We start from the raw sequence: 18,372 nt of genomic DNA, 5'->3' as shown, positions 1-18,372 counted from the left end.
GATTAAAGTCAGAGTTCTGAGATTAAAGTCAGAATTCCGAAATTAAAGTCAGAGCTCTGAGATTAAGTCAGAATTCTAAGAAAAAAAATAGAATTCTGGGGACAAAAAGTAAAAATTCTGAGATTAAAGTCAGAATTCTGAGAAAAAAAGTAAAAATTCTGAGATTAAAGTCAGAATTCTGACTTTTTTCTCATAATGATAATGATAATAAAAAATTTAGACCTTAATTATTTTTTTTCCCATGTCCCTAATCCTCTTCCGTAAATTCCCCTGTAGCTGGAAGACACGATCTGCCACTGGGGACAACAGGGGAGAACAGATTAGCTAAGTGCATAGTGCTTCCTAAAGTGCTGGGTCTTTAGCTGTCCTTTGAGAGTAGAGAGGGACTCTGCAGGGACCCTTGGGGATGAATAAAGTACATTCTATTCTATTCTATTCTATTCTATTCTATTCTATTCTATTCTATTCTAACACTCTGATGTTACACACTCCGATGCAGTAGGTGGCGGTATGCACCTTTTTAAGATGGTTGCGGTCTGCCAGTAAATCGAGAGAAGAAGAAGAAGAAGAAGAAGAAGAAGAAGCTTGCTATCCCCCTATAAATGTACCAAATGTAACCATGAATATTTAATTGTGTTTCATTATTTTGACTTCGAATTAAGATACCGCATGTCCATTCATTTTATGTACCTATTAAACTTCATATTATCAAATATGGAGCTCACTGACAAGACGATAATTAGCTTGCTAGTGAACATAGCTGACGCCACATGGTTTGGTCCCACAAACAGTCCTTTGAGCTTGAGCCACACACAGGTCGTGTTTGTTTGTTTGTTTGTTTAAAAAGTGAGTCTGTTAAAAGAGTGTCAGGCTTGGTTTTCGCCGGTTTCCACGCAGGGAGCTGCCCCAACTCGTGATTGGAGGATAGCATGCCACGTGCACATATCTTTACTATGTCAGACGTGCCAGAAGAGCACATTTGATTACCTGTCAGGTTTCTGTGTTGGACGCTTGAGAGATCTAACAAAGGTATGTTATCTGTTTTTGTCAGTACAGAGTGCCTCCTCTTTGTCTCTTTGTTTCGGGTCTTTCTCTTTCTGCTCGGAGAAGTCAGATCCAGCTGGTAACTCGAGTCATGTTGCATCACTCTGCTCCCACTGATATGTCTTCACTATATTTTCATTGCAGTTTGGAGCCATCTGAACACAGAAACCCTTAAATCTGATACATACATGAAGTTAATGTTCGATTAAGTGTTTTATGCACGCACGAGCTTATGGGCTGCTGACTTCCACGTGCTTCCTGCTGATATATTAGTGATCCATGAGTATTCAGATGTTTTTTAACTCTGTGCTGCAGATCCAGTTTGTCAAGCCTTCAGTTAAAGCCTAGTCACAAACGTCTTTCAATCCTTACTTTGTCAAACAGCTTCCAGGTAGTCCTGCTCTTGTCTTTGAAAAGCAGTATCTTCACCTGCTTGAATGAATATTTTTGTTCTGTTTATTGTGCAAAACATGACTCAGGCTTAAAAAAACGTCTATTGCATTTGCAGTTAAAAATCTACCAAAATCAAATTATGAATGATTATTTTTATGTTTTGATTAATATTATTTTGTTGACTGTTTATTTGTTAGGGACAGATACAGTATAGACAAACTGAACAGCCATCCATGCATGTATCATAGTGTTTGTAGCAAATGATAATTAGCAACACCCATCATTAGAAGGACTTTTAAGGGGTTGCTATAATGCAAAATTATACAATTAAACACACATTTGGCAACAACAGAACATGCAGACATTTAGACCCGAGTGCAGGTTTGTTGCTGAATGAACCAGGATTTGGAGACTGTCTTAAACCTGGTGAACTTAGTAATGAGCTTCAAGTGATCAGGAAGAGCGTTCCGGGCTCTAACTCCTCTCACAGAGTAAGCTGTTTGAGAAAATGTTGTTTTTCAGAATGAGACTTTACAGTCACCACTTAAAGCCTTCAGTTAAAGCCTAGCCAAAAACTTATTTCATTCCTTACTTTGTCAAACAGCTTCCAGGTAGTCCTGCTCTTGTCTTTTAAAATCAGTATCTTCACCTGCTTGAATGAATATTTTTGTTCTGTTTATTGTGCAAAACAAGACTCAGATTTAAAAAATGTCTATTGAATTTACTGTAATTTGTTAGGGACAGATACAGTATACATAGACAAACTGAACAGCCATCCATGCATGTATCATAGTGTTTGGAGCGAATGATAATTTCCAACACCCATCCCTAGAAGGACTTTTAAGGGATTGCTATAATGTAAAAGTATACAATTAAACACATATTTGTCAACAACAGAACATGCAGAAAATAAGACATGAGTCCAAGTTTGTTGCTGAATGAACCAGGATTTGGAGACTGTCTTAAACCTGGTGAGGTTGTAATGAGCTTCAAGTGATCAGGAAGAGAGTTCCAGGCTTTATCTCACAGAGAAAGCTGTTTGAGAAAATGTTGACTTTACAGTTGCTACTTAAAGCTGCTCTGGTGGATCTGCTGCAGCTCTGTAGTCTCTTTATGCATTTGCAGAAATGTTGAGAGGCAAGACCATTTAAACATTTGAACGCAAACTTTACGGATGGGAAATCAATGAAATGACTGAAACTTAAAACTTTGTATTTACTTAATATGCGACAGTGGTGACATCTAATTGTTTTATATCCAGGATTTTGAATGCCGGATTGTAAAGGCTCTCTAAGGAATTGATTTGTGATTGGTTTCCCTGGGACCAGGCTGTTAAACCATAGAAAAAATGTGAAATCATCATCTATAACAGGGGTTCCCAAAGTGTGGGTTGGTTACCCCCTGAGGGGTCACGAAACACAAATGGGGGGTCGGTGAGATGTCTTCCAGAATGTTTTTTTTTTTTTAAGTGATCTAAAAATAGTACATTTTACCCATTAACATAAAAAATATTGACAAAAATAGTAGCTAAACTTTAAATAAAACCTTGAAAATAGAAAATGTAATGAGTTCTCTGCCTTTCTTTGTTGCCAGACTTAGGATTAGTGAAGAGTTAATTATCAAAAGAATCAGTAGCAGTAGGTCAATTCATAAGGTAACACAGCCACATGCTCATATAGGTAAGCTCATTTTCTGTAGACCACATAAATGAAGCCACATTAAATCACTTCGAGGGACAGTAGGGGTCACAAGTCTTTGGCACCTATATTTTGGGGGTCGCGGGCTGAAAAGTTTGGTAACCCCTGATCTATAGGATAGTAGCCCATTTAGGTCTGTTAAAATTATGTAGTATTTTTTTAAGCTCTTTGCTCCTCCTTTTTGTATCAGTTTATTATTGATGCTTTTTGTGTTGCAGGTTTGTGAACAAAGACGCTTGTGCAAAAACATGTAAGATGTGTTCTTGTGCTTAAGAAATATTCAACAGGCAGAGAAGTAATCAGCATTAGTTCATTATTTATATTTATAGAGCACTTCTCCAAACTCCTCTTACAAAGTGCTTTACAAAAATCAACCTTAACAAAACAATTTGCAGAGTTAATTTGATAGAAACAACTTATTAAAATCATAGAGTCAAAGCAGGTCAGCTCATAAAATCAAGTGAAGTCAGGAAAAGCTCTCTGACAAAAAAACAGGATTTCATAAGAATTTAAAATCTGATCTGATTTCCTCTGGCAGCTTGTTCCAGTGAGCTTTAACTGGAAATGCCTGCTCACCCCTTAGTTTTCAGCAAAGCTTCAAGAACACATAAAAAGCCTCTTCCTGAGAGTCTCAATCTCATGTGTGGACAAGAGGTCAGAGATGCAGCATGGAGAGAGGCCACAAACAGTCATAGAGGTCCACTATAAGATCTTCAAATGAATTCTGAAACACACAGGGAGCCTAGAACAGATGTAATGTGCTCACTTGTCTTGGTTTTTCTCGTGGAGTGCCATGCAGCTGAATTCTGTACAGTCTGGATCCAGTTTCAATGTAAAAAAAAAAGTCACTACCTGCTGCTTTTTATGCAGTTTTGCGGCTTTTCTCTGTTTTATATCTTTGTCAAGTTGATGTCTGTTTTTAGAACACATTTGTACAAAATATAGTATTTATGTAGTTATACAAAACAAACTTTCTTTTAGCTTTTGCAGCAAACCCAGGCCCTGAGAAAACGTAGTAGGCCTTTTCACGAGTTTCCTACATCTTAAAGGCTTAGGAATCAAGCTGTTATTATTGCATACATACATGTGACACACATATGTTGCTTTCTAATGACCTAGTTCCATCCAGTGCAGCCACCAGTCCCAGTATGTGTTTGTATAAGCTTCATGATGTGTTGTGCTGTGGAAAGCCATCATGATCAGGGTCTCAAACAGGGTTCTACAGGCCCTTATCCTACTATCTGAACAAACAGCTGCAGAAATGATCCAGTTTCATCCAGACGTAGCCTTCAAAGCGAGCACTGATAGCCTCCTCTCCTCATGTGCCCTTTACTTACAAAACATTAAGCCACACAGGACAGATTTCTGTAGTAAAATTTCACTTAATGTCTCCAGAACGTAATTGGCAATGTAATGGTGAAGATGCTCAGCGGGGCGTTTTGGGTAGTTTGAGCTTCGGTCAGCAGGTTCGGGTTCCTCTGGTTGTGCAATAAGACTCAGAATGCTGCAGCTGCAAAAACCCAAAACGACAACCTGTGGAACGATTTACCAGGATGTGGTCAATGATTTTCTAGTGTAAGGTTGTCTCCTGAGAGTTTTTCAGGTAGGAACAATAGTTTGTGTTTGTCCAGGGTTTTGTTGGGTTAAATCCAAGGGCACATGTTGGGAAACATTAAGTCCAGCTGCTCAGGAGGGGGGCCGGAGCCTAAAAAAGACTAAAGCTCTTGTGGTGTTTGGAACAAAGGTGTTTCCAAGGGTAAATTCATGCCCACCAGACCCATGTTTATATTACCAATACAGGGGCTTCACTTCTCCAATTAAGCACTTTTATTTCTGTTTAATCTGCCCATAAACCAACATCAACAACCTGAAGACATTTTTTGGACTGTGATATAAGACAAAGAAACACAGCAAGTCTTTAAAACTTCTTTAAAAACTGGAACAATTAAAAAAAAAATGCTTAAAATTAGTTATTTATGTGTAAAAGTTCTCATATGACGCTTGTATGTTGTCAAACTTTATTATCTGATTGGGGCCATTTTTTCATTTTTAAGACTGTAATGGACAGAAGTCATGCTTTTATTTAATTTTTTTATCATTTATTGTCTAATTGAGAGAATAATTTAAGTTAATTTAATCTAATTGCTGATGATAGTCCTGGAAGTGTCAGATGCACTTTAATCTTATTGAAGCTTAAAGCTAATTTATTCCATATTTAGACCTTAAGGCTGTCTCAACTCAACTCAACTCAACTCAACTCAACTCAAACTTTATTTATAGAGCACGTTTAAAACAACCGGGGTTGACCAAAAAGCTGTACAGATCAAAAGCAGCACAAATGACAAACATAACATACAATACAATACAATACTAAAATATGTAAACATAGTGCAAATATATAGTAAAATAAGATAGAAAAAAATAAAATAAATGTCTGAATCCAGAAACCCCCAACCCTTACCCTGACCCTAACCCTAACTCTACCCTTAATTTAAGAATGCCCATCACGACTCCTACTTTCCAACTCAGACGCTTGAAATCCGTTGTTCAAGGAAAATTCTAATTTTCACAATTGAGAAGCAAAAAATTGAGAAGGTTTCCCTAAAAAATCCCTGAAACAATAACTTGATCATTGATATACTTGCAGATAAATGTCTGGTATTTGACTATTCATTGTGTGCACGCACGCACGCACGCACGCACGCACGCACGCACGCACGCACGCACGCACGCACGCACGCACGCACACACGCACACACTCACACACACACACACACACACACACACACACACACACACACACACACACAGACACACACACACAGAGAGGCCCTGTGGACACCCAGAGAGCATGGGAGTTCAAAGGCTCTCTGACCCACTGAGCCAAAAAGCTGTTAATGTTGCATCAGCTGAATCCAGCTCTAGCTGGTCTGATAACAAACATGAACAAGGTTGTGATGAACTGATGGGAAACTTTCTTGTAATTCATTGATTTCTAGTTTGTTTTACAGTGTCTCCATGTTTTCCACAGCACATGAAGATCATCATTGCATTTTGTCTTTTCTCTCCAGATCTGGACTGCAGGACCGTGGAGTAACCTCCGAATCATCCATCCACTTGAACTTTTAATGCCTTAAAAGGTTGTCTTCATAACAACCACGATGGCTTCGAGTTCCTTTGACATCGACGCACCACGATGGGATCAGTCGACGTTCATGGGCCGACTGAAACACTTCTTCAACATCACAGATTGCACAACGGCGCTCTTACCTGACTCACGCCTGGACGAGGCCAAAGCTCTAGTAGAAAGCTGCAGGTGAGAATGTGAACAGTGGAGATGAACACAAACTGAAACACTGCCACACAGAGACTCCTCAGGCATGTAGTGAAGTGATCTTTAGTGAAGGTTTTCTTCATATCATGAAGGCCTCATTCCAACTCCTGTCTGCCCTGTGCTTCAGTGCATCAAGCTCATTATCATGCAGAACCTTGGTCGTTTTTTTCTTTCCCTGTTATATTTAGATGTGCCATCTTTCAGCTCTATGATAAAAAAAGATGCAGGCATTTTGAAGAGGGTTAAAAGGTGTTCCTGGGGGAACTGTAAAAGTGACACTCAACACTCTGACCTAGTGGGGAGCATTGTGTTTATTCTAATCCAAAGAAAGAAGAATGCTGACGCCATGAAAATAACTGATAAGCCAGTCTTCATTTCCACACTCACAGGCTCTTAGAAGCGTTCCTGCTGAGTATCCAGTCCTTTTTACATGTTACTATTTCCAAAAATGTCAGGACCAGCTTTCACTGAAATTGTACAACGTTGCCTGTTCACACATGTCCTTCACGACAGGAGATTCTTCCAGTGGGACAGTAAGAAGTAGGGCTCAGGGGGCGAGAAAGGATGCTGCAGAAGTCATAGTTAAAGGTGACATATCATGCAAAATTGACTTTTTAATGGTTCTCTACCTGAAATATGTGTCCCTGGCATGTCTACAAACCCCCCGAGAATGAAAAAAATCTATTCTGCCGGAGTCAGAGCTCGGAGCTTGTTCAGCCCATAGACTGTATAAAATAATACTGAATCCCCCCTCCGTTTTTCATTACCTGCACACATGTGTGCTAACAAGGAGCATAGGAGGGAGGCATGCTAGTTGTAGGCTGTCTTAATAAACACAAAGGTCGGTTTTCCTCCCCACGTCTGCAGATTTGAAGATCTAGTGGATGATTTTTATTTTCCATGGAAAAGTGCTAGCGCTAGTTAGCTGTAGCTGTAGCTGTAGCTGTAGCTGTAGCTGTAGCTGTAGCTGTAGCTGTAGCTGTAGCTGTAGCTGTAGCTGTAGCTGTAGCTGTAGCTGTAGCTGTGTACCAAGACATACGTCTACATACTGACAAATAAAACAACAAGTAACACAGAATCTGTGACCAATCCTTCAGAAAGGTCCTGCTGCCTTTCTGGCAGAGGTCGGTTTTACTCCCCACGTCTGCAGATTTGAAGATCTAGTGGATGATTTTTATTTATCATGGATAAGTGCTAGCGCTAGTTAGCATAGCCACATAGCTACATGTTCGTAGCTGTGTACCAAGACACACGTCTACATACTGATAAATAAAACAACAGGAAACACTAAATCTGTGACCAATCCTTCAGAAAGGTCCTGCTGCAGGCGCCTCTCCTTGATGTGTCACCTTTAAATGTTCACAACCTATCCAAGGTGTTGGGAAAAGCAGAGTCTGACACTATCCCATATATCTATCAATACTGCTGTGAACATATTCACAGAATCAACGAAAGTCTTGAAAAGATGTAACATCTAGTGAGCAGAATATAGTATCACTCAGCTTCCTCGTATGGATGAAGATCAGAATCAGAATCAGAAGAATCAGAATCAGCTTTATTCGCCAAGTATGCTTGAACACACAAGGAATTTGACTTTGGTAAACTGTGCTCTCTTTGTACAAGGCAGAATAGGAATAAGAATAAGAACTACAATAAAAAATAAAATGAAAATATAATAACAATAACCTTAGCTATAAATACAAAGAAACAACAAATAGCTTGACTAATATGTACAGGCTAAAATAATATGATAAAGTGCAGTGGTGATCCCACCGTTACTGTTAATGTTCCTGACTTGTACCTGCTATGTTCTCACATCAGCTTCCCCTGACTTCTTGCAGTATTTTTACCTGGAGGGTGGCAGGTAAAGGTCTGGGTAAAGTTTGGTTGAAAAATCTAGGAATTTTTGTTCACACATGCATGAAACTCAAGAAAATTTTAGTTCATCTGTGAATTCAGCGTGTGAGAGCTTCAGGCTTTCCTTGTGTCAAATCACTAGAGCTGTTAAAAACACATGCAGTAAACAGGTAAGTAAAAGGAAGGCCCTGAACATCACAGGTGACACGTCCCATCCTTTGCACTGCCATTTTGAACTGCTCCCATCAGGTCGGTGTTTTAGACTGCCACGACCCACAAAGAATATTTACAAGAACTCTTTTGTTCCAAGAGCAATTCAATTATTAAATTCTTAGATTGCAAAATCAAACCAAACTTTTAAATTTCAATTTTAGGAAACTCAAACAAATAAATAGCAAACTGCAGCATCCGCCTGTCCCCCATCCAGGGTTTACAGGGGCTTGCATAATTTTATGACCTCAATTGTAGGATTTATGTATGTATGCATGTACATATGCACATGTCTATGTGCATGCGTATAGATATGCACATATATGTGTGTATACATATGTGTTCTTATGTATATGTATGTGTATGTGTATGTACATATGGATATGTTTTATATTTTTTAAACTCAATATTTTATATTAGCTCCTTTTAAAGGAATTCTGCTGGCAATCACCAGGAAGAATCCCAAGTGCTCTCTCTACAAAAATGTTGTATTGTCTCTTTGTCTGAGAAGCCAAAGGCAATTTATCACATTGTGGACAATAAAAGTTCTAATCTAAAAAAAAACAAACTCCACAAAATATAGTAGTTAAATGTGTGAACACAAACGCTCTCATTTTTTTTTACCAGACTTTTCCCTGCCAGCACCTTATTCAAATTTCTTAAAGAGGTTTGAGTGAGTCTATGTGTGAGGGGGGGGGGGGGATGACATCTATAGCAGTGGGATTTTTGTGCATGTATTAAACATACATTTGACATAGACTTTACAATCATTCTCTGATGCTGTGAATTCATCCTATTAGACATAGCATTGAAACAGAGGCAAAAACTGTCATCATAGTGTTATACTCTGCTACACCACAGCGTCCTTTTTACAACATGAGCCAATTAATATATATCATATTTATGATTGTGTTCTCTAGGGCGGGATCCACCCCTCCAGGCACCACAGAGGAGCAGCTCCACTACGCTAAGAAGCTCTACGACTCAGCCTTCCACCCGGACACAGGAGACCGTATGAACCTGATAGGCCGCATGTCATTCCAGGTCCCTGGAGGCATGGCCATCACCGGCTGCATGCTGCAGTTCTACAGGTACAGAAGAGGAGAGCACACACACAGAGGAATTCTCAGTTTCAACAGATAAGCTTTTAGGGTTTCATAACTGTGTTTGTAGGACGGTTCCTGCTGTGGTGTTCTGGCAGTGGGTCAATCAGTCCTTCAACGCTCTGGTGAACTACACAAACCGAAACGCTGCCTCCCCCATCACTTCAAAGTAAGAACTCACTAAAAATGTTAGCTTTTATTCTTCCGTCTATAGGAACCATAATCATGCTGGGCTGTGTTTCTCATGTCTTTCAGGCCTCTTTATGTGCATCATACATAACATGTTGTGTCATGTCTCAATGAATTCCTGAGTCACTCATAGGGCAATCTTCCACGGCTCCTTCGACGTAGAAGAAGTCTGAATTAAATGCCAGAATAACATTAAGGAACCTGGAACATAAAACAGGGATTAAAACCTCCTATAGTTCACATTTTACATTGTACAGAAGGGTTTATTCTATGAAATTCAGAGTACAAACACACCAGCATTCAACAGACATTCATATATTCTATATCATCAATTCTATGTGATCCAGCAGTGATGAACCTCTGATGTTGTTCAGGGTCTCAAGGCTTTGTATTGTCTCTCTCAGGCAGATTGGAATCGCCTATGTAACAGCAACCAGCACAGCATTAGCAACAGCAGTCGGACTCAACCTCTACACAAAGGTACACGAACAGACTCTGTTACTCTCATCACTGACTGTTTTCTCTGTATTGTGATTGAGTCTTTTCCTAACCCATATTTGTCACTGATCTGGCTAATTTTATTATCAGTGCAGTTGTGTTAAAACATTCATTTTAGTTGGGCGCTCTTGATTTACTTTACATGTCTTCACTTCATCGTGCAGAAAGCTCCTCCTCTTGTGGCTCGCTGGGTCCCTTTTGCAGCCGTGGCATCAGCTAACTGTGTTAACATTCCCATGATGAGGCAACAGTAAGTCTTACTGCACTGCGGTTTGAACTCCTAGTGTAGTATGTATGGAAGCATGGGTTATCAATCAATCAGACTTTATTTATAAAGCCCTTTAAATACAAAGACATCGTAACACAAAGTGCTGTACAGAAAAACAACTTAAATAGAATTAAAAAAATTAAAAAAGAGAGATTATAAAAATCCCAACCCCAGCATGACCCCAAACCCACCCCACAATACTAAGGTTAAGAACACAATATATGCAACAATAATAATAATAACAATACAAATAAAATAAATAAATGAAAAATAAATAAGAAGTTTCTGAAAGAACTGAGGAAACACTCTCATGATATCTTAATGAGGAAACACTGGAGGTAAAATAGGATTTTAAAACTCAACACAGGAAATTAAACTCACCAAAATAAAATACATTTCTAAGATAATAAAACACTAAAATATTAAACCATAAAGGAAAATTAAAATGCTATACTTAAAATAAGTAAATGAATAAATACATAAATAAATAAAATAAAATTATGCTGTATTATAAAGGAATGTTCTCAGATCTTAGCGTCTTTTTCAGATCAGATATCCAGGCTTCTAAACTTTGGCTGAAACTTAAACATGTATTTCACTTGAAACAGAAAATATCACAAGAGAGAGTTTATGTGCCTTAACTTTCATAAGGACATTTAACGTGTTGGTGGAGCATCCATAACATGTCGACAAAGAATAACATCAAGATAGTTGTCATTAAGTAACTATGGATGGTCATGTTGATGTTTAAGTCAGTTGATTCTTCCACTTTGATCTGACTGTATAGACTGTATACTGAAATGGAAGCCAAGAGATTTACAGCACCCCCTGCTGACTGGCTGCAGTATAGGTTATAAATATAAACCCTGCCTCCACCATTATCCCAGAGGGAACATGAGTCAAACTCTAAAATTTAAATACATATCAAATACATTATTCTCAAACATGTTTTCAGCCTTGATAGTTAGTTCTTATCATGCTGATTTATGTCTTTACTTCTAAGTTTAGATTGACTAAGTTATTTAATTTTCAAAAGAGCTGATGTGACATCATGATTGACAGCTCTGTTGACAAATGTGGGCTCCTGCAGCATCCTCTACCAGATTATCAGAGTAGAGCAGGAACTGTGAGAGAAAATTTATCAAACTCTAACACGCGAGTCATTGAACTTTGCAAAGACATAAGTGTCTGCTTCAGATCAACACATTAATCAGTCCCACTGTGGACTGTACCAACCTGAAGGATCTTTGTTTTATCGGTAAGTTAATGTGTGTTTTGGTTAGCATCGCTGGTGGGATGTCGGTCCTGCGATCATCCAGTCAGGTCGCCTGTGCCCATAATTGCAGCTTAAGTTTAAGGGTTTTATACAACATGACGCAACTATTTCATACAAAGGAGAAAAAAAAGTGCAATTACATGATAGGGTTCTTCTTTCATAACATGTTGCACCCCAAATTCCAAAAAAGCAAAAAGCCCTACAGTCAAACTACTCGCATTACCGGTCTTGGCTCAGTATTCTCTGCATGGAAATAATATCAGAGGAGAAGAGTCTGATGACGATGCAGACAGAGGAAGAGAAAAAGTGAGGGTGACAAGGCAAGAGGCTGGGAGAGAAGGCATTTTGTTCTGGCCTTTAAGTCATTACAACTGTAGAGGTGCCTGTTTGGTGTAGCTGTTAAAGCGTATACTCCATGTTTAGAGGCTACAGTCCTCTGTGCAGCAGTCACTGGCTCTGCTGCATGCCTCCCATTTTCTTCCACATTTCTTGTCACTCTAAGCTGTCCTACCCATAGACCGTGTAAATAATGGACGTAGTATCCGTGACGTCACCCATCTGTTTCTGAAGCGCTGTTTTTGAAGCCAATTGTCGGCGGGAGCCATATTGGAAATGCTGAAGTCAACCTAACTGCTGTAGAGATAGTGTGAGGTAAAGAGGCAGGCTTTGAGCCTCCTAGCCAACAGCTAGTGTTCCTGCCTGTCAATCAAGTCAGCTGTGCCTCTCATAATGGGAAACTCGTAATCTTAATGTCTTTGAAATTGCCAAGTTATGAAAAAAGTCACCCCCCATACAGTGTGTGCCGATCGAGACCCTATCTACAATAGAACGCCAATAACACTGTCATGAAAGTGTTTCTTCTCTTTATTAATTATTCTGCTCTCTGCTGGTGGAGACTTAAACCAAACTAGAACTCAGAGTAAAGTAAACTTCTGTACAGTTTTCTTATTGTAGTTTCTACTTAGCCACACACAAAAACTGATACATCCCAAACCTTAAATTCTATAAAAACAGCTGTGGCTAAGTCATGCTCTTCACTGCAGGCCAATTTTCTGTTTGAATGCACCTCAATTTCTTTTGTATTGTTATATATCTTCTGTAGTGCTCTTCCACTTATTTGCCTTTGTAAAGGTTTTACAAGTGAACTCTCAACCCTAGTTACACCCTGTAGCACCTGTGTGCTTTTAAGTTAAGTCAGTGTTCACCAAGTTCAATTTTTAACATTTAACCTGACAGGGAACATTATGTACTTTTTATTTTTTATCATGTCATACATTTGTTCCTCTTCACCTTCATTTGTCGCTGTTTTTCAGGGAGATTCTGAATGGTATCGCTGTCACAGATGAAAACGGCAACAAACTGGGTCACTCTAAGGTCAGTGTTTCAGAGACACTTCTTTATTTTTAATAAACACGTTATTTTCCCTCTCTTATCTTCAGACCTTGTCATATCTTCGTTGTAGAAAGCAGCAGCAAAAGGCATCACACAGGTGGTCATCTCTCGGATCACAATGGCTGCACCAGGAATGAGTAAGTCTCATCGTATAAATATTACACTGAGTCCTTCAAGTTATCCTCTTCCTCTTTTGACTTACTTTTCATTTCTTCTGTCAGTCATCCTTCCCATCATCATGCAAAGGCTGGAGAAGTACAAGTTCATGCAGGTTAGAGCTTTACCTCCATTACTACCTTCCTGCTGTTAGAGCCCCAAACATGAAAATAATGAAACACTTCTTCTTTTTCAGAGAATCACGTTTCTGCATGGACCCATTCAAGTGATGCTGGTGGGAGGATTGTAAGTAGAGAGGGGGAGAGGGATTTGAGTGTTCAGTCAGGAGTGTTTGGAAGATAATAATGTTGTGTTTTTCTTTTTAATAGTTTGATCTTCATGGTGCCCGCTGCCTGCTCCCTGTTCCCTCAGAAATGGTATGAACATGTTGTTGTACTTCTAACCTGCAAGATACGCTGCTTATACACTTACATTTATATAACTGAAAATGAGTAGTCAAGAAAGCAATACATCACTTTTTTATTTCATGTTTGTTTTTTGTAAAAACCTGGGACCAGATGTATACTGTGACATTGTCAAAGGCTCTAAAACCCCTCTCATATAAATCCTTAACTATAAACTGAAATGTATACACTGTTGGAACCCAAAGCCAAAGTAGTTTATCGTACAGCGTTTACATTGCTAGCATAAACGCTGTCATGTCTTGGTCCAGACCATCCCCCCTAAGTAGTGCCCCTTTATCTCTTTCTAGTAGGTCTCAATTCAACAGAGTATAGTAAATTACACTGAGGCAGGAACCTGAGAAGAAATGGTTTAAGATACTCACAAAGTTAAAATGCAAGCTTTGTCAGGTCTGTTGTTAAGAGAAAATGAAAACAAGTTTTAAAATGTTTGTTCATAAATGAAGGTCTGATTGGTGCATTGGAGGATGTTGGGAAATCCAAACACTGATTGGCTTTCACCACACAGCTTCAAGCAGTTGTGTCATCTGTCCAAAAGTGTTTGATCTAGAACAGGTTGTTAGCTGCAGATACGTGTCTACAGAGAAAAAGAAACCATAATCAGATTACCCCGGATGGGATGGCAGCCGGAGTGTCGTCACTATTCGTCAATGTGTTAACTTCCACTGGATCCACTCCTTTAGGTTCCGGCTGCGTCTCTGATCCCACAGGTCGGAGCCCTCCGGATCAGATACGCAGGATTTCTATTTTTGCTGGACGCCGGAGCACGACGTATACATATCAACAGATTTAGATGCAGTGGGACAGGAAGTCAGGCACCACAAGAAATGTAAACATCTGGTTAATTTTCAGAATAAAACACTCTGTGTTATCCCTAGATCGTACTTCACTTAACTACAACAAAAAGCCGTCATGATGAATGGGGGCCAGGTCTGGAGTCAACAGGTCAGAGGTTTTTAAAGGCCGATAAAGACAACATGCATGAGGAGAGGAGTCAGATATTCATTAATGCAGTTATTTCCTCTGGAAAACCTCGGTCACATGACTCCAGCTGTCCGGTGGTCCTGCTCCGTGCTGCGTTCTGAAAACGCAAATGGTGGGTGTTGACGGATGAGAGAGCACGGAGCTGGACTGCAATGGATCAGAGACTGACCAGACACAGATCTGGTAGAAGTCCCGGGTTATCTTTAAAGAAGTTTGTTAGTCGAAAATCTACTTTCTGCATCACAACTAAGAAATTACTGCTTACAGGTACATTTGATCAATTAGATGTATTTGTGCCATAAATAGTCACTGCTGTGCATAAGGATGGCACAATGCTTTAGGTAATGGCCATCTTCTTCCCAGTGAGGTCCCAGTTTCTTTAAAACCGTTTTGTAATGTTTCCGTCTGTTTGTTCGGTCCGAAGTGTTCTGCATAAACAAACAAACCAGCATTAGTTTGTTGAATCAAAGAGTACATATTGACCGTGTTCCTTGTCTTTTCTCTCCCTCTGTCTGTCCGTAGTTCTATGGCTGTGTCAAAGCTGGAGCCCGAGCTCAGAGACTCTATCGTGTCTAAGTACGGAGACAAAGTACAACACGTCTACTTCAACAAAGGCCTCTGAGCCTTAGACGCCTGATTAGCTTTGTCAAATCAACATCCAAGACCTGATACATATGTTATTATGTAGTCTATCCTCGATTTCATCTAAAGTCATGATGAAATGCTTATTATGGATACTTCTTCTTCTTCACATCAGTGCTTATCTGTGGGAACTTGGATAAATCGTGCCACTTTTTTATCTGCTTCTCTTTCTTTGTTCAAATCATTTCTATTTTCTTACCTTGAATGGATACATGGGTCACTGTGTTCTGTTGAGAAACCGAATGATCTCACCTCAGGAACAAGGCATTATTTTCAGAGATAACTCTGTTACTTTGTCCTTCATGATGTGAGTCCTCTGTAGTTGTCTTCATTGGCTGTTTGTTGGTGTCTTAATGTTGGAAAATGCTCTTAAATCTACCAAACCTCTTCTGTGCCTTCTACAAAGTGGCCAGAGAAACAACTCTGCTGGGTTTTCTTTATTTTTTAAACCAATAGTGTCTCCACTGTGAAATGAGAAAAGTATATTCTATGCATGGGTTAACTTAGAAACTGGCATCCAGCGTGATAAAAGTGTAGGATACTGCCCTCTTCAGTCAAAATGGAGGTAGATCTTTTGTGACTCTTTAGCATGGTTTGTCTTTCAGTTTTGCCATTAGATCTTTTTATTGGGTTACCTCAGACTTGTGCCACAGTACTCATGATGTGCTGGAATAAAATAATAAATATTTGAATACAGTTCTCTGTTGTGTTTCTCAATGGGATGATAGTAGCCCTGGAATGATAAAATGCACAGGAGTATATGAAGCACATCTACATCATATGTTTTATGGTTCAGCTTGATTTTAGAGCTGTAACAACCGGTCAATGGCCTACCTTTTAATAAATTACAAAGTATTATGGCAATGAATAAATAGATTTTGTCTGATTACAGTTTCAAAATTACAGATTAAATGTTTTGTTGTTCTGCAATAAATTAAATGTAATTTAATGTATGAAGTTGCATGAACATTTGACCCTAGTGAATGTTTCATGGCAATCATTTCTGTCTTTGAATTGTTTTCTGATACAAATGCACACAACTGAGAACAAGCTATTAAAAGTATCTGAAAAATGGGTATCCATATTTTTAACTTGTGCAAAATATTACAGTGTAAAAAAGTTTCCCTACTAGTAATAATCTGTAGGAGGTGTGTACCATAATTACAGAGTTTGAGAATGCAAAAACTGCACTGGTCAGTTTTCTGTCTGACATACTATTTCATGATATTATGTCAATATCACAATTATATTTGTATTGTAAGGTTAAGCTCATTTTAAATACTTGACAGTTGGAAAGTTAAATCTTTAGATTACAATCAGCAACACCATCATATGTTAGTAGTGTTGATGTCCTGGAACCGTTCATACTTTAGCTCAGGGGTGTCAAACATACAGCCCGCGGGCCAAAACTGGCCCACCAGAGGTTCCAATCCGGCCTGCGGGACGACTTTGCAAAGTAAAAAAATTACAGAGGAGACATTAAAGGTGCCGTGAGGAACTTTTGTTTTGTATTGATTCTGGCGCCCCCCCTGTGGACAAAGTGATATCTCTTATCTCTTGTCCTATACATGAAAAAATAGTGTTTTCAACAAAAGCCTCATCCTGTTGTCTTCCACAGTCAGCTTTATCAGGCAATGTGATTTTTTTCCATGAAAACAGTCAAATAAAGGATGTTTCTGAAGCGAGATGTCCATCATCTGGTCTGACACCTACCCCCCCAGGGCAGTTTCAGGCATTAAAAATTACAACAGAGAAGGTGCCAGTGTTGCTGCTGATGGACTTATTTGCTATTGAAGGTTATAAAGAGGCATCAGTATCATTTTCAGTCTGTTTCTCAGCCATTTCAAAAATCCTCACAGGGCCTTTAACTGCAATTTTTCCAATTAAAGTAACTATTTCAAATTTGTCCTTTGGGGGTTGCATAAAATCTTAGTGCTGACGGAGCACACCTAATAGATTAGCAGAATTAGCAGGAAATAGATTACTTGCTGTTGGCATAATTTGGTTGAGATTCATAAAGATTTTTTGGAGCACAAAAAAGATGATCCAATTAGCACCAAAGTTTTCGTATAAGTTACTTGTCACAGCAGGAACGGTGGATCCACAATCTTCAAAAAGAGCCACATGAAAAATTTTGAGCATCTGACAGTTAACTCCTGCATCGTGGTGACCAATTGTGTTGGAAATTGAATTATTAAAAAGGAAAACACAATACCATTGATACATTTCTATTTTGATTACATTATATAATTTACATAACATATCCTAATAGACTACATGGGTAACAAGGGGGAACTTTTTTTTTAACATTTAATTCACTAGAAGGGCATCCAAAGGGTCCTTTGGTGCATTCAATCCAACCAAGAGGAACCCAGAGGGCACAATTTATTGACTGTAAGGCATCCAGGAGTATTTTTCCACCTTAAGTTCAAAAGAAGAGCATCCAGAGGCTTCTTCTTATGTCTTATACATTTGAGGGGCATCCAGAGGACACTTTTAAAAACGTTTTATACTTTTGAGGGGCATCCAGAGGACACTTCTTCATGCATTTTCCACTGAAAGGGCACCAGAGAAGGCAATTTGTAATGTTTTAAATAATCCTAAAGGGCACTTTAGCGAGATCTCTTTCAGACATGAGGGTACATCCAGGAGCGATATAGTGGGGGGAAAAGTGGGACTTGGGAATGGGGTCTCTAATGGGCCTGAAAGTTTTCTACTACACTTTTCTTTTCTTTTGTTATAACTGCAATAAGATAACTAAAATTGTCTGAATATGTAAACAAACATTCAGAATCCCTTTCTATAAAAAAGGGGAGCCTCTGTTTACGTTTGGTCCGCAGCTCTCTGTCAGCAGCAGGCAGCTCCTGTAGTGCTGAGTGGACAGTGGCTGCGGAACAGACCATGAGC

General features: G+C 39.1%; 1 protein-coding gene across 1 annotated transcript; it reads left to right on the top strand.

The window, feature by feature from the left end:
- Positions 1-655: 655 nt before the first annotated feature.
- sfxn2 (sideroflexin 2) lies at positions 656-16,154 on the top strand. Its single transcript, XM_034708573.1, has 12 exons — positions 656-1,029; positions 6,206-6,450; positions 9,456-9,626; positions 9,709-9,807; positions 10,232-10,307; positions 10,490-10,575; positions 13,183-13,243; positions 13,332-13,398; positions 13,483-13,532; positions 13,614-13,663; positions 13,747-13,794; positions 15,346-16,154. The coding sequence occupies exons 2-12, from the start codon at positions 6,296-6,298 to the stop codon at positions 15,443-15,445; spliced, it is 963 nt and encodes a 320-aa protein (XP_034564464.1). The 5' UTR covers positions 656-1,029; positions 6,206-6,295; the 3' UTR covers positions 15,446-16,154.
- The last annotated feature ends 2,218 nt before the right edge of the window (positions 16,155-18,372 follow it).

Source organism: Notolabrus celidotus, chromosome 18, assembly GCF_009762535.1.
Source record: "Notolabrus celidotus isolate fNotCel1 chromosome 18, fNotCel1.pri, whole genome shotgun sequence".
Classification (NCBI taxonomy): domain Eukaryota; kingdom Metazoa; phylum Chordata; class Actinopteri; order Labriformes; family Labridae; genus Notolabrus; species Notolabrus celidotus.
The sequence above is the reverse complement of the archived record's forward strand: the minus strand, read 5'-3'. Positions and strand labels throughout refer to the sequence as shown.

Coding starts and splice junctions, on each gene's coding strand:
- sfxn2 (XM_034708573.1), top strand. CDS start 6,296: ATGGCTTCGAGTTCCTTTGACATCGACGCACCACGATGGGATCAGTCG. Junction 9,808..10,231: donor GCCTCCCCCATCACTTCAAA/GTAAGAACTCAC, acceptor TGTCTCTCTCAG/GCAGATTGGAATCGCCTATG. Junction 13,244..13,331: donor ACAAACTGGGTCACTCTAAG/GTCAGTGTTTCA, acceptor TCTTCGTTGTAG/AAAGCAGCAGCAAAAGGCAT.